Source organism: Anarrhichthys ocellatus, unplaced genomic scaffold (assembly GCF_004355925.1).
Source record: "Anarrhichthys ocellatus isolate YVR2014 unplaced genomic scaffold, GSC_Weel_1.0 scaffold3, whole genome shotgun sequence".
NCBI classification, from domain to species: Eukaryota; Metazoa; Chordata; class Actinopteri; order Perciformes; family Anarhichadidae; genus Anarrhichthys; species Anarrhichthys ocellatus.
The window spans coordinates 17,923,761-17,937,291 of NW_022280033.1; the positions used below are offsets into that span (position 1 = coordinate 17,923,761).

General features: G+C 43.0%; 1 protein-coding gene across 3 annotated transcripts in view; it reads left to right on the forward strand.

Moving 5' to 3' along the window:
• Positions 1-13: 13 nt before the first annotated feature.
• Positions 14-13,531, forward strand: part of stk32c (serine/threonine kinase 32C) — a 51,104-nt gene continuing 37,586 nt past the window's right edge. The window contains exons 1-2 of one of the 3 annotated variants that reach the window (XM_031841533.1): positions 14-578; positions 2,354-2,409. In XM_031841533.1, coding sequence (XP_031697393.1) covers position 578; positions 2,354-2,409 — 57 coding nt within the window. In that variant the 5' untranslated portion in view covers positions 14-577. The other 2 variants (XM_031841526.1, XM_031841541.1) reach the window with 2 other exon arrangements.

The following is a 13,531-nucleotide window of genomic DNA, read 5'->3' on the forward strand; positions in this document are numbered from 1 at the left end:
CTAGTACTGGCTAGTCCCACTGGGCTGTGATTGGCTAGTACTGGCTAATACCATGGAGATTTCAGAAAGCTAGCTGGCTTGCTGATTTCACTAAGCCTTTATGATATGTACAGAAAATGAGCCAAACAAAGTTGATGGTAATGGACTTTACTAGCGTGTGCATGTGTGTCCGGTTAGCAAGAGAGGCGAGTGTGCTGTTTGGATTCTGTTGTAGAGCGTAGTTGTTCTGTTGTGTGAGTGGTTATTGTTAACAATATATAGTATGTGTGTGTGTACAGTAGCCTTGTGTACAGTAGCCTTGGCTTGCATCCATGAAGTCTTGTATTTTGCGCATTGAGACTGTGTAGGACTTCAGTATAAAATTTCGCAGACTGCTTATAACCCTAAAAGATTTCATGCTGAGCCTTCAGAGTTTCCACCCCACCACAAAGTTGAATTAACAGAACATGTAATATGTTGCATCACATCCTCGTGGTGTTTCTTTTTCCTCTTTACAAGGCTTTTCTCCTCACCCGTCCCACCCAGCCAACCTCCCTCTCAAGATCGTATTTAAACCCACATATCGGACGATTCCATCAGTAAGCAGAGCACACATCCACAAAAACAACTGACAGTGCCATTACACATATTAATATAGCAAAACAAAGATGATTGATTGCAGTGCCGTGAGCTGGCTGTTTTTCAGAAATAAGTTTCCTCTGTCTTTGCCTCCTCTCAGCATTCCCAATTGATAAACTGGGGATCTGTATTAAATATTTTCATTTAGAGATCATCTTTTTTTAAATTTCTTCTTGGAAATTTACTTAAATTAACGCTTGCAATTGTTAATCTTGATAAGTTTTCCTGGCTTTGTTTATTTTTTGTGACATAGCTAATAGCTATACCTCTTTTTTTAATTTCAGCTCTGAACATTTTATGTGTCATGTGTTTCAAGTTCTGATGTTCTGATAAGACATTTTCATTAATGTCATTCGTTCAACAGAGCCCTCATAAAGTTATGAGAGGAAAGAATCGTGCAGCAGGCATGATCAGAAATTCTTAAACCAATAATATGGTTTCCACTGCTTTGATTCTGTACTCCAGCCAAATGGATTTGATATGAAACGGCGACTATTATGTCGAAGTGCTGATTTTCAGCTTGACGAGTGTTCAACACTAGAGAGATGGCTCTGCCGATTGGTTGGTGCACTATTTGGTCCAGGCTAAAATATCTCAACTATTAGATGGATTGCCGTGCAATGTTTTTGGACAGACATTCAAGGTCCCCAGAGGATGAACCCTGCTTTGTCGTGATCCCCTGACTTTTCCTTTCGCGCCATAGTGCGGTTAACATTTTACTTTATTTTTTTAACAAAATGTGTCAGCATCTATTGGATGGTTTGCCATGACATTACAGACATTCATGTTCCCCTGAGGATGAATTGTAATAACGTATGTGATCCTTGTGCTTTCCATTTAGCGCCATCATCATGTCCTAATGACAGCTATACTTTGTGTTTTGTTTACCATTACAATAGCATGTTGTTGTCATTGTGATCATGTTAGCATGCTAATGCTAATCTTAGCATTTGTGTAAGTCCAGCCCAAGTGAGCGTGGCTGTAGACGAGGGTTGGACTCGCTAGAAATACATTCACCTGTATCTCAACAATGTAGGATTTAAAGCCAACAACACCACAAACATGAGTTCAGTTATCTGAGTGGTACGGCATCGGCTCTGCTGCTGCTAATTGGCTAGCTCCTTTAACTGTGTCACTACATGAGCTAGCACTAGCAATATCGCCTGCTGGGAGATCCTCGGCCTCCTCTCGCCCCTGTTCTCTGGATTGGCTGGAATCAGTCTGCCCCGTTACTCTCTCCTCCTCCTCCTCCTCCTCCTCTTCACTTTGTGCCGGCATGATTCTTAAAGTCATCACTGCCGCAGCTAGCAGGATTTTGCACGGCACTGTCCTCATGAACGGTAGTAATGGTGTTATTTTGAATAATAAATGTGTTGTATTTAAACATTCTGCAGCATCAGCCTCGAGAAAACTAACCATTAACTGCAATGACTTTCAGTTAACTTGCTCAATTACTTTCTGTCCCATAAAAGTGGGGGCACTGTGTAAACTGCAATTCCTGCATTGTTCACATAATGTAGATGTGAACACCCTCAAATTCATGCTTCAAGTCGGCACTCTTAAGCTCACGGTTAATCCAAATCCAACGTGTTGGGCTGCAGGCCCGTAACAATATCAACTGTGTCACTGTGCTAATACTTAACAATTGCTCTACATGTCCTGTTCCTTGTTTCAAAGCTGAACCCCACGCTGATGGATTCCTTCACTCACTCCCTCCCTCTCTTTTTCCTCACAGTGAACTTTGACCACTTTCAGATATTACGGGCTATCGGGAAAGGGAGCTTTGGAAAGGTAATGTAACCTCTATTTTTTTTTTTTTACTCTGTGTGTGTGTGTGTGTGTGTGTGTGTGTGTGTGTGTGTGTGTGTGTGTGTGTGTGTGTGTGTGTGTGTGTGTGAGCGCCTTCAGTCGACCTGCACAGTCATTATCTCCGCTGAAGAATCGGCGAAGGCCGGGGCAGAACGGGAGAGATTACACTTCAGCTCTCATGACATTATGGCGCTTAAGAGATAAATAATGATTCTATTTTAATAATAGTTATAAATGCGGCTTATGTAATTCCTTCTGTGAAGTCACTCAGAGGAGAGCCAATTTACTTTGCATCTCATGCCAGCCGACCCGTTCGGAGTGTTGACCCCACTCCTCCATTTAATTACAGAGCAGCACAATGCTGTGGCTGCGTTTGTCACCACGTTGGGCTGAATGCAGCAGGGAGGAAAACTTGTCGTGTGTGTGTGTGTGTGTGTGTGTGTGTGTGTGTGTGTGTGTGTGTGTTCTGCATATTGTGGAACCAAATTACAGCAGCCCTTTTCAAGCTTGTCTCAGTTGCCAATATCGTCATTGGTGGCCATTGTTGAAAAAAACAAAACTGACATTTTGGATTAACTTTCAGGGCAATTTTTTAGATGAAGGATTCCTTTTGTGAGACTCCAGAAATGAATTCGGGGCGCAGCGTGTGTGCGCGCGCGCGTCGACACACAGTCGGGCTCCAGAGATCGGAATAGTTTATCTTCATTTTGAATCCCAAACATCACGGCTAATATTTGTTCATTACTCTGGTGTCTGCGCACGCCTTTTTGCAAATTCTTTCTGCTTTGCTCTCCTCAAAAGACAATCTTTTTTTTCCTCCAAAACACGTCCCTCCGTTATATGGGAAGTCCTTGCCCGATGCTGAATACATTACCATGTGAATTTATGTAAATTGTTTTACTTATTGCTTCGTTCCCTCAAGCTGCTGCCACTTCCCTCTTGATACTGAAGGGGAATCTGCAGCAAGCCGGGAGATACGCCCCATGCAGGCCTCGTTTTTTTTTTTTTTTTTACACATTAGATTATTTAAATTATGTTTGGAATAAAGGCCACATGGAAATAATTGTTCAATCATGTTTTTAGTTTTAAAATGTGAACCCTAAAGAGCTTGAGATAAGCTGCTCTCCTGTTTAAGAAAGATGCGGGAAGAGGTGCGGCTCTTGTCCGAGATCTGCATCACAGTCATGTTCGCACACACTTTGATGCAGACAAACTGCACTCGCACAGTCGGCCAGATGCTCAGTGAGACGTCCATATAAAGTTTGTCCTCGTTGGAGGTCATCCTGTCTGTGTGTTTCTGGCCCACTGTGGCCACAAAACACTCTGCGCTCCCTGCTGTTCCTGAATACTTAACAGCGTGAGTCCACTGAACACACAGAGGCCTTGTTGGTGTGCGTTAGCAGGGCTTTGGTAAAGAAGACGGGTAAACCTCGACCTCCAGTCGGCACAGAAGCGAGACAGAACCATCATTTTGAATAAGAACACTTATCTTTTGACGCTTTGCATCAATGTCTACTTTTTGCACCCAAAACAAACAGCATCATCTTGATGTTACATTATTATTTACTCAATGAAATGTTGCTATAATGATCTATATTAGTCTAAAATGCTGTTTGAACCGTAATAAAATACAAAAGCACGACACAAAAACAGTGGTGTGTGTGAGAGAAATGTAAAGAGTGGATCACAGAACGTAGAGGTGTTTACCTCACACTGTAGTGCTGTGAAACATGATCTGTATATTCCAGCCTGGGTAGGTGTGCCAACAAAATGGGCTCTTTGGTGTGCGGTACTGTAGATGTGTGTGTGTGTTTGTTAGAGTGTGCGTTGCCGTGCTCGCTTTTGCACAGTGGGGACTCGTGAGGTAGGTTGGAGCTGAGAAAGAAGAGGCTGTGAGAGGAAAGCCATCTGCAAACCTGGCAGACAGACACTGGTTTTACTCAAATTCTCTGTCTCTCCTTCTTGCTCTACGCACAGTATTAGGGGATGCATCTTTCTCTACCGCTTTTCTTGCCCTCGCTCCTTCAACTACAAACTGCCCTCAAACCGCCCTTTTTAGATGCGCAGTAATCTGAACTTTTCAGGGCCAGGCGCGGAGTCGCACCCCGCGTCAATGTCACACTTGGCCCAGGCAGCCAATCAAGTCAAGCAAGAGGCGGGCTTTACTACTTTACCACTGCCTTCCTGTTTTAATGCCGATAGATGTGGTAGGGCTAGCTAGCTAGTTAGCTATAACTGTTGGAATGTAAGAGAGCTATTGACTATGTAAGGGAGCGAGTGTACACGTTGTCCATCGTCCGTTAATAACGTATGATCTTTTTTTAGCACGCAGTGTCGCTGTCACACCGCGCTGTTTTGCCTGACCTGCTTTGCCGACGTGTTGATGAAGCGGATGCGTCTGTAGCGACGCTTCTCGGTGTGATCAGCCCCGGAGTCATCGATGCACATTTGCAGGTTGCACTCCGGGCTTCTGCTAGATCTACGCCACTTGACACACCTCAAAATCAGTCTGATAAAGGTTACCAACCACAGACTGTATGTAAAGATGGGCGGCATGACGGCTCCCCATAAGTATAGGTCATAAAGCCCCCACATTAGCTGATGGGGTTGATTTCTGCAGTTCTTATCATGCTGATGTATGTTCAAGTGTTAATTTTTCTGATTAGTTTGGTTTTAATTAGTCATTTGATGCTTACGTGATTGACAGCTGGCCTGACTGAAGTAGTCAAGGCTAACCCTCAAGACGATGTGTAACTATAACTTTCCATAACCGTGGTTGTCTGGGTCTATGGTTCATACAGTCACTGACCCTGTCGCTATTTAGCTTTCCACTGGTCAGCCAGCTCTGTCAGACCAATCGAATCAATTTGATCGTCAATGTATTAAAACCTGTTGCCACTCCAGTAAAATAGCCTAAAACGCCATCCAAGTCATACCCAAAGTAAATTGAAAGCTGTTCTTGAACCATTTGGAGTGCATGCATGGTTTTGGTCTCTTTTGAAAGGTAACACTCTGAAGTTTATAATTCCGCCTGAATATTTATTTGCAAACAGATGCCTGTAGATGACTATAGCTGGGACTTATTAGCTGGAAAACACAATGGGACCACAGCATGAAGCCTTACCTAGTCCAAGTTCAAATTTGATAACAATACCACGGAAAATTAATATTTTACACATGTTTTTCTAATGGTATGTCGAGGCGCTTTCCAAAAAAGGCTATTTGGAGACCCATGGTAACATACCCAGGCTCTGTAAAAATGTGTATTCATAATTCAATCTAAAGCTTATTTATGTCTAAATACAGTAATCTATAAGTTATTTCACCATTATTCACTTCCTAAATTCTCAAACTCTCAAAAACCACACTTTGCATTTAGCGCACGGATGTAGGGACCTGACTCGCGGTTACGCAGGTGACTTCCGTGTTCTGCCTCTAAATCCAACCCCTGAAGCTGTATATTGTTGTTTTCGAAATTTCATTGGCTATACGAAGCGTCAGTCATCAGAACGATCGGTTGCAATTGGCTCAAGCTTTACACGAAAGAAGAGGGGCAGGCACTTTCCTTCAATGCGGACTCTCGTTGGCTAGTGTAGGCTCTAGACAGGACATGGAAGCTCCTATTGGGTCAAATGAGGTGTCAATCTAAAGGTCAGAGTGCAGCCGCCATTTTGAGACACAGAGACCATCAATGTTTACATGCGAACTGGAGTTACGTTGGAAAATATATAAATAATTAGGCATATCTGCCGGCTAATTTGAAATGATGCAACAGCGGTCCGTGGGTATTTATGGAAGTAATAATGTGTTTTGGACTAAATATTTTACTGGATTGGATCGTCTGGACCTTTGGCAATGTAACAAGACCGTTTTTGTTGGAACATTATCGATGGGTGGACTTCTATAAAGCTTCATCGGTGAGTTGCCTCGATTTTGTAACAGCTTGTTTGTTGGTTGGTGGTCTGACAGAGGCGTTGATTGTACCTGTTGTTGTGATTGTATCTTGAAATGGTTTGCATAAATGGAATCACAAGAATCTTAGCTTTCCAAAGATATGTCGCATCAGTGCCTACCTATACATAGCAGTTGTGTACATGACCCAGATGTACAGTTAACACTCCGACGGCCCCTGTTCCTTCTATATCAGCACAGATACCTCTCTCTCACCCTCTCCCTTTTAATATATCGGGCCTAGTTTCTCTCTCGATCCTCCGCCGTTCCTCTCGCAATCCAATTCAAGGGTGTTTTATGGCCTTGACACCTGTTTCGGCAAAAGCAATACAATATTATTGAGAATAAAAGATGGCATTAATATTGTTTAAAGCTTTACTCTTCCCGATAATGCTTTGGCGCATCTGTCCTCTCCCTGGTGGTGGTAGGGGGGGAAGAGTGATGGTAGCTTGGTGTGATTATTTCCACAGCAGTGGAGAATATAGATCGTTTGTAACGCGCCATGCCGGATGGCCGTACGCGGCAACGGAGTCGTAGATAATTGCTCGCTCCCCCGTTGCCCTTTCTCCCTATATATATCTCTCTCTCTCTCTCTCTCTCTCTCTCTCTCTCTCTCTCGCCTCTTCGCTACCTTTTCACCAGGAGCATCACACTTCTGCCCCCCTCTGTCGCTCCCATCTCGTCGCTTCCGCCACGGGGCTCATTAAGGCGATTAGTTGACACTCGAGAGAGGACATGACAGCAGTTTATCACAGCTCCTGGTCGTCAACAGTCCGACGGACAGGTAAACATCCAAGCAGAGAGGAAGGAGAAGAGGCGGGATGGAGAGAGACATGTTAGGTCAAAGGTAATGCAGGAGTTCAGCTGGTGGGTTTCGACATCTTCGTACCCTGTAGCGCGCACGCACTTCAGTGGGATGAACCCTCATTAGGAGTGTGATGGAAGTCGAAATAGAGATGCTGGAAAATAAGTGGGAGTGGAAGAGAGAAGGAGATGATACAGCGAGGGGGAAAGGACAGCGAGGGAGGTTGTGACACCCTCATCATATCTGGGAAAGATATTGGCGTCCGTGTTAAAGGTCAGGATATGATGAAAGCGTTGTTGCCTTTTTTACTTTTCTTCTCTCCATTAGCCCTGCAGGGCAGCACACTCCTGAGAATCCTCCTGCCAATAAAGACATCCCTCCTCTTTACTTTCTAGCTACAGGTGTGAAGAGCTCATATGAGAGTTGGTTTTGCAGAGTCCAGCCCGGCTGCAGTGAAGCCCTCTGCGACCTATTAGCCCAGAAACGTGTGCTCTTCCATTACAGTACTCCTCGAAAGGCTTCACAATGCAAAGCAGAAGAAGAAGACGCAAGGGCCACATGGAGGAAATAGTTCCAGGGCCTCATGAAGCTGCTTGAAATGTAAAAATGCTTTTTTTTCCGTTGCTTTTTCACTAATAATAGGGTAAAATTCTTGCTTGTATTCATTATCTTTCCAATTGTTCTTCCCCAGAGAATACCACAGAATTGAAGTATTCACATGTACTGTGTCATTATTTAACTTTCCTGCCTTTGTTAGCCAGAAACAGGACAGAGAGTTTTGTTCCACCTCCACATTTTTGGTATCCACTCGGCTCAACGGAGAATGAATTGCAAAAGTGTGACAGTGTTCAGTGTTATTTCTTAGGATATGGTTTCATTTTCTTATGAAAATCTGATACAGAGCTGTGGTGAAAAATGACTCTCGCTTAAGATAAGAATTCCATCAACCTGCAAATTCAATGTCCTTTCATCATCAATAGAACCGCCTATCCTGGACATCTGGATGGATGAGAAGATATTTGAAATATAACCTTTGAAGATACAGTCCTATACATTTCCATTTTTTAGGTATGATTCACCAACATTTATCAGCATAACTGTCCAATAGAAAGGTTGCTAAAGGTGTCCGTTGTGTATTTCAACGGTGTGCCAAATGCGCTGCGCCATCGCAAATTCGCGTCACTCCATTTTGTATGTAATCTACTCGTGCGAATAATTCGCGCCGCGTTTGGTGTAAACGCACCTTTACAATGCTCCATTGTGAACAACACATCCATGTTGAAATCTGTAGGAGTGCTAGTTAACGTTAGCTGTTAGCAGCAGGTAGGCGGCAGAGTCCAGCTCGGCTGACTAACAGACCTAACGTTAATGGAGGTTGCATTATGATGCAGCGCTTCACAGTAAAAATGGGTATTGGGCGAAAGGTAAATCATGACGTTATGATAAATTTAATCTTGTAAAATTGTATTTTTGACGAGACACTTGAATAAACACGGTCGTTTGAAGGAGATGTTTTCACAGCCATGTAAAATGGATATCGGGAAGAAAAAATTGTATTGTAACATCTTCAACTTTTATCAAGAATAATATCCATCAACTCAAGATCTTTCTACAGGGTTCGCATTTTGATACGAGTCAGCATGAAACATTAAAAAGTCAACCAGCTCATGGACCGAACGCTTAATTACCTAGCAAGCTACGACAATTTTGATGTTCATTTTAAATGGCAAAAATTGACGGTCCCCATCTAGAAATGAGAAGCTGTTTGTGTCTACCTTTTGTGCAAATCCTCCACAGTTACTGTACACCTCAGAGCAGAACGCTTGTAACTAATGGATGCAGGGCTTAGTGATTCAGTCAATAAACTGTGAGAGCTAAAGTGCTCATACATTTCGGCGGAGCAAATATATATATGTGTGAGGGTTGCGGTCGGTCCCGCAGGCACACTGACGGCGAAGTGAGTAACGTTCCCTTTAACGGAGAGCTCAGGGAGTGAAACCTCCAAGTAGAAAACGGAGCGAGCTGTCAAACACCTGAACCGAAACATCGTGTTGGTTAACAAGACAGAGATCAAGGTAGCAGGCAGGGTGTCAATCATTTTAATGGTCAGTTACTGTATATCCCTGACTGATTTCTGCTCTGCTTCAATTTTGAAGGAGTGCTTGCTATATCAGACGGTATCTGTTACAAAACGGTATGCTCATCATGGGGATATGAAAAAGAAAATGTATCTCTATCATGGTGATGAATATGTATGAGACGTATAACCTTTAATGAAACATGCTGTCACGCCTCTAACACCTCCAGTAAAGCTAAAGTGAGTACACTTGAGAAAAGCCTTCGGGCTCTTTTTGTGCATCATAAGTCTCCTTTACATTCGGGGATGCACGTAATCAGCTTGTGGTCCTTATAATTTCCCACCTTCATACAAGAGCGACTTCAAAGTCTTTTTTCGTGTAAGTTTTTCTTTTTTTTTTTTTCTATTTTTTTTTTTTAGAAAAACTGCTACATAATAATTAGAATTCTGCTTTAATCTCTGCAAACAATAGTTCGAACTGAAAGTCTTTTATGGGATATTTGTACGGGATGCACTGATTGGATACACAGGGTCGGCCCCGGTGCCAATAATTAACAAATTTTTTTTAACTTTATTTGATTATTGATTTGATTTGTTTGAAGACAGGAACGGCAGAGAGGGAGAAAGCTGCGGTGAGGTACTTATCCCTTAGTTCATGGGCGCCCGCTCTACCAGGTGAGCGACCTTAATAATCATGTTGGCTCTCAGCCACGACACGATGTCACTGAATACCTTTCTTTTTGTTTTTGTCAATGTCAAGATAAATTCAGTCGGTTACATTCAGTCAGTCACAGTAGAGTAGGAGCGGAGCGTGGACTGGTAGCTGGAGAGGGGCCAGTTGGCCTCCCGAGCGCTGCCAAGGTGCCTTTGAGCAAGGCACCCGACCCCCAACCTGTTCCCCGGGCGCTGTATAGTAGCTGCCCACTGCTCCTAATACTGGGATGGGTTTAAAGCAGAGGCTGGATTTCATTGTGTACATCTGTGACAATAACACAAAAAACTTGATTCTTTTTCAATTTTATTTAAATTTTAATCTGAAAGAATCGGCAACTATTTTTCAAGCATCATTTTTTTTAGCAACTATAGAGAAATAGATGTAGATAACAGGACATTTGAAGATAAACCCTTGTGCTCTGGGAAATGACGATTGGGATTTAAAAATATTTTCTGATATTTTATAAACCAAATAAAGAAATTGATAGGAAACCTAATAGATGATGGAAACACTTGACCTGGCCTCATGTTACCTTGCATAAATTCTTGTATTTGAAATGTTTGAACATGGAGCCATTTGGTTGAAATCCCTGTATAATGTTCCATATTTTCCGTGGAGGCTGCTCTGAAGGCTGAAGCACTCTCAGGCTGTTAAGAGGAGCGTCTTTGCAAGGTCCTGATGTGCAGTGTCATGTTATGCAGCATTTGCATTCATCCGTATAAGGTGATTCTCACACTTTGTCTGATGCTCTACAAAGCATCACTTGATCCATGACTGTGCTTGTTAATGCTCATGCCTGCTGTAATGGTGCATCCAGGATTTGTGCAAAAAAAAAAAAAAAAAAATGGACGGCCAAGCTCAGTAAACACTTTTCATTTTCCTGCGGGGCTGACAGCAGCCGCCGCGGAGCAGAAGACATCCAGCGGAATGAAGCAAATGAAAGAGCAAATTATTCCTTCTTCTCCCCAGATGACATGTTCATCAGACCCTGAAAGTGCGTTCGCCTTGCCCTCGCTTAAAGCACTCTCGCCCAAATGCAGCATCGGCAAGAGTTTGTGCGCGTGTTTTCAGGTAACCCTGTACAACTATTTTGCATTTGCTGCGACAGCACACAAACACAAACTGACAGTTAATCCGAGGGATTGATGGATGTCAGCACTTAATGTAGAGAATATTTCTGCTGAAGTCTAGAGGAGAGGCACTCTCCCCTGTCCTTCCTCCCCTCGAGCAGTGGTCTTCTATCTGTTCCTGTTTCCCCATGTGTCTCAGTCAGAGGCTTCTGGCCGACTTGGCAGTTACCTGACCTAGAAAACAGAAAAATCTGCAGCTTCCTGACTTGAGTCCACTAAATGTAACACCCCGCCCTTTTTTTTTCTCCTCTCTGCAAGCCGTGTTGTCCCAGGAGCTTTAGACCTTCTGACAACAATGGATAGGACCGCTAACTATAGCAGTGCAGTGGAGGGGATCAGGGGTAAGGTAAACAGTTTGCTGCCATCCTAACAGCGATGCTCCGCTTTGAAGCGCGATATGAGTTTGAGCGTGCATTTGTTCAAGGAGGGAGTAACATTGGGATTAAGCAGAGGGAGGTCGGAGTGAATGGAGAAGAGCCGGAGGTTGAGGCAGAGTTCCGGGGCCGCAGACCTAGATCACTATTTCCAAACATATGAAAGATTTAGAGCGGCAGAAAGGGAGTTTGTGCTTTTATTTTTTTCTGTATTTTTGTAGAGGCCGGGCACACAAGGACAGAGATAAGCTACCAACACATCACCTGATACCAGAGGAAGGTGGTAAGAGAGTCTGTCCTGTGTCGCCCGTTTCATCTGACAAGCATTGTCTGACTGTGACCGATGACTGTAAATACTGAACACAGGTGGTTGATTTTATGATTTTAAGACGAGGATAATCTGATGGAAAATTTAGATGTTTGGATAGTCTGCCTTTTTTCAAAGCGGACGTTACGAAAAGCACAAGTGTTTCTAATAACATCAATGATGGATCTGTTCCGTCCAAGTGTCCCAGGAAACCCTGACCGGGTGACAGCGAGCCAGCACGTGCGATACCAGGAGCCCGAAACTGAAGCAGCTCAATAGAATGCAGGCATCATTCACCTTATCATTTTCTATCATGTGAGAAGGGCTTCCATTAACTAGGGCTATTTGATATTGCGCAGACTCTTGCTCTTCATTCAGGACATTCTCCTCTAGATTTTGAATTTAGTTTTATGCGGATTTTGTCATAAAATATCTATAAAGGAGATGGTGAAACCTAAAAACAAGTCTTAAGGCCAACAACAAATCAAGTCAGCCTCCGTGTTGTTGTAGTGTATGTCCATTCTGTACAACGTGATTGGTTGATGGCGTGCGGAAGCTCAGAAAAACGACCTCGTCGAAAATGGTGTTGCTTTTTTGGCCCACGTAATATTTGTGTTCTCTGTGACGGCAACAGTTGGAGAAAATATATTGCAAATTAATCGCACGTTGCGTAAAAGGCCTTTTGGTAGGATAGATAAGGTCAGAAGATTTTTAAATACAGTAAAACTTTTAGACTGAGAATCATGAATAATTCCAGTATGATAACCAAACTGGTGCGAGTCGGTTCAGCTAGAAAAGCCAGATGGTCAGTCAGAATGGTTTTTACTCTTTAATTCAGCCTTTAAGAATAGGAAAACACAAAACTTGCTACTTCATGATAATGCAACAACCAAACTCTTACAAACTCTAGTGTTGTAGAACAATATTGTGTTTATATGTCACCCAGCTCTATTACACAGATCATCTGCTGGTGCTATATATGAGGTTTACCTGCTGCTCTTTGTCGTTTCAACAAGCACTGCACTCTGACCCGTTACAGATACCTGTGACATTGTAGTGGCAGTATTTAATATCTCCTCCATGATGGATGAAACGCATTATTAAAGGCTCGTAATGAACTTCCTCGCTTCCTATTTTGAGCGCAGTTGGAGGCTCTTGCCTACGGGCCTGTCAGTCTGCTGCAATATTTTCCACACCTCGTCTTCTTTCATAACTCTGGCAGCGTAATACTCCAGCGTTAGGAATCCCTCAGTTAATAAAAGAGCACTGAAGGAGCTGTTCACTGTTTTATACCACAGAAGTTATTTTGTATTAGACTATTGATGCCTTCAGTCCAGCTAAAGTTTTAATGAAATTGAAGGAGACAGTACCTCTTGGATTTAATGAAGTTGAGCTAAAGAATTACCTGCATGACCAAATGGACTGTTTTTTTTTTTTTGTTGTTTTTTTAATTGGTATGCTTCAGTCGTGCCGGTCACTTCCAGAAGAAAATTCTCTTTCCCAAACTAAATAGGATTCTTCTTTCAGTCAAGTGGATGCTTTCTTGTTATTGTTAACTCTCCAATGCCCTGTGGGATCATTATCCAGTGACCTGATGAACATCATCCACCCATCCAGCAACGGGGTGAAGAGGCTGGAGTTAGAGCCGGACAGAGCATCTCAGTGGAATATATAATTAGTCTTCAGACACTAGCAGATGGGTCACATTGAGCCTCGGTGGAATGGTTTCCAGAACATTTAGGAAG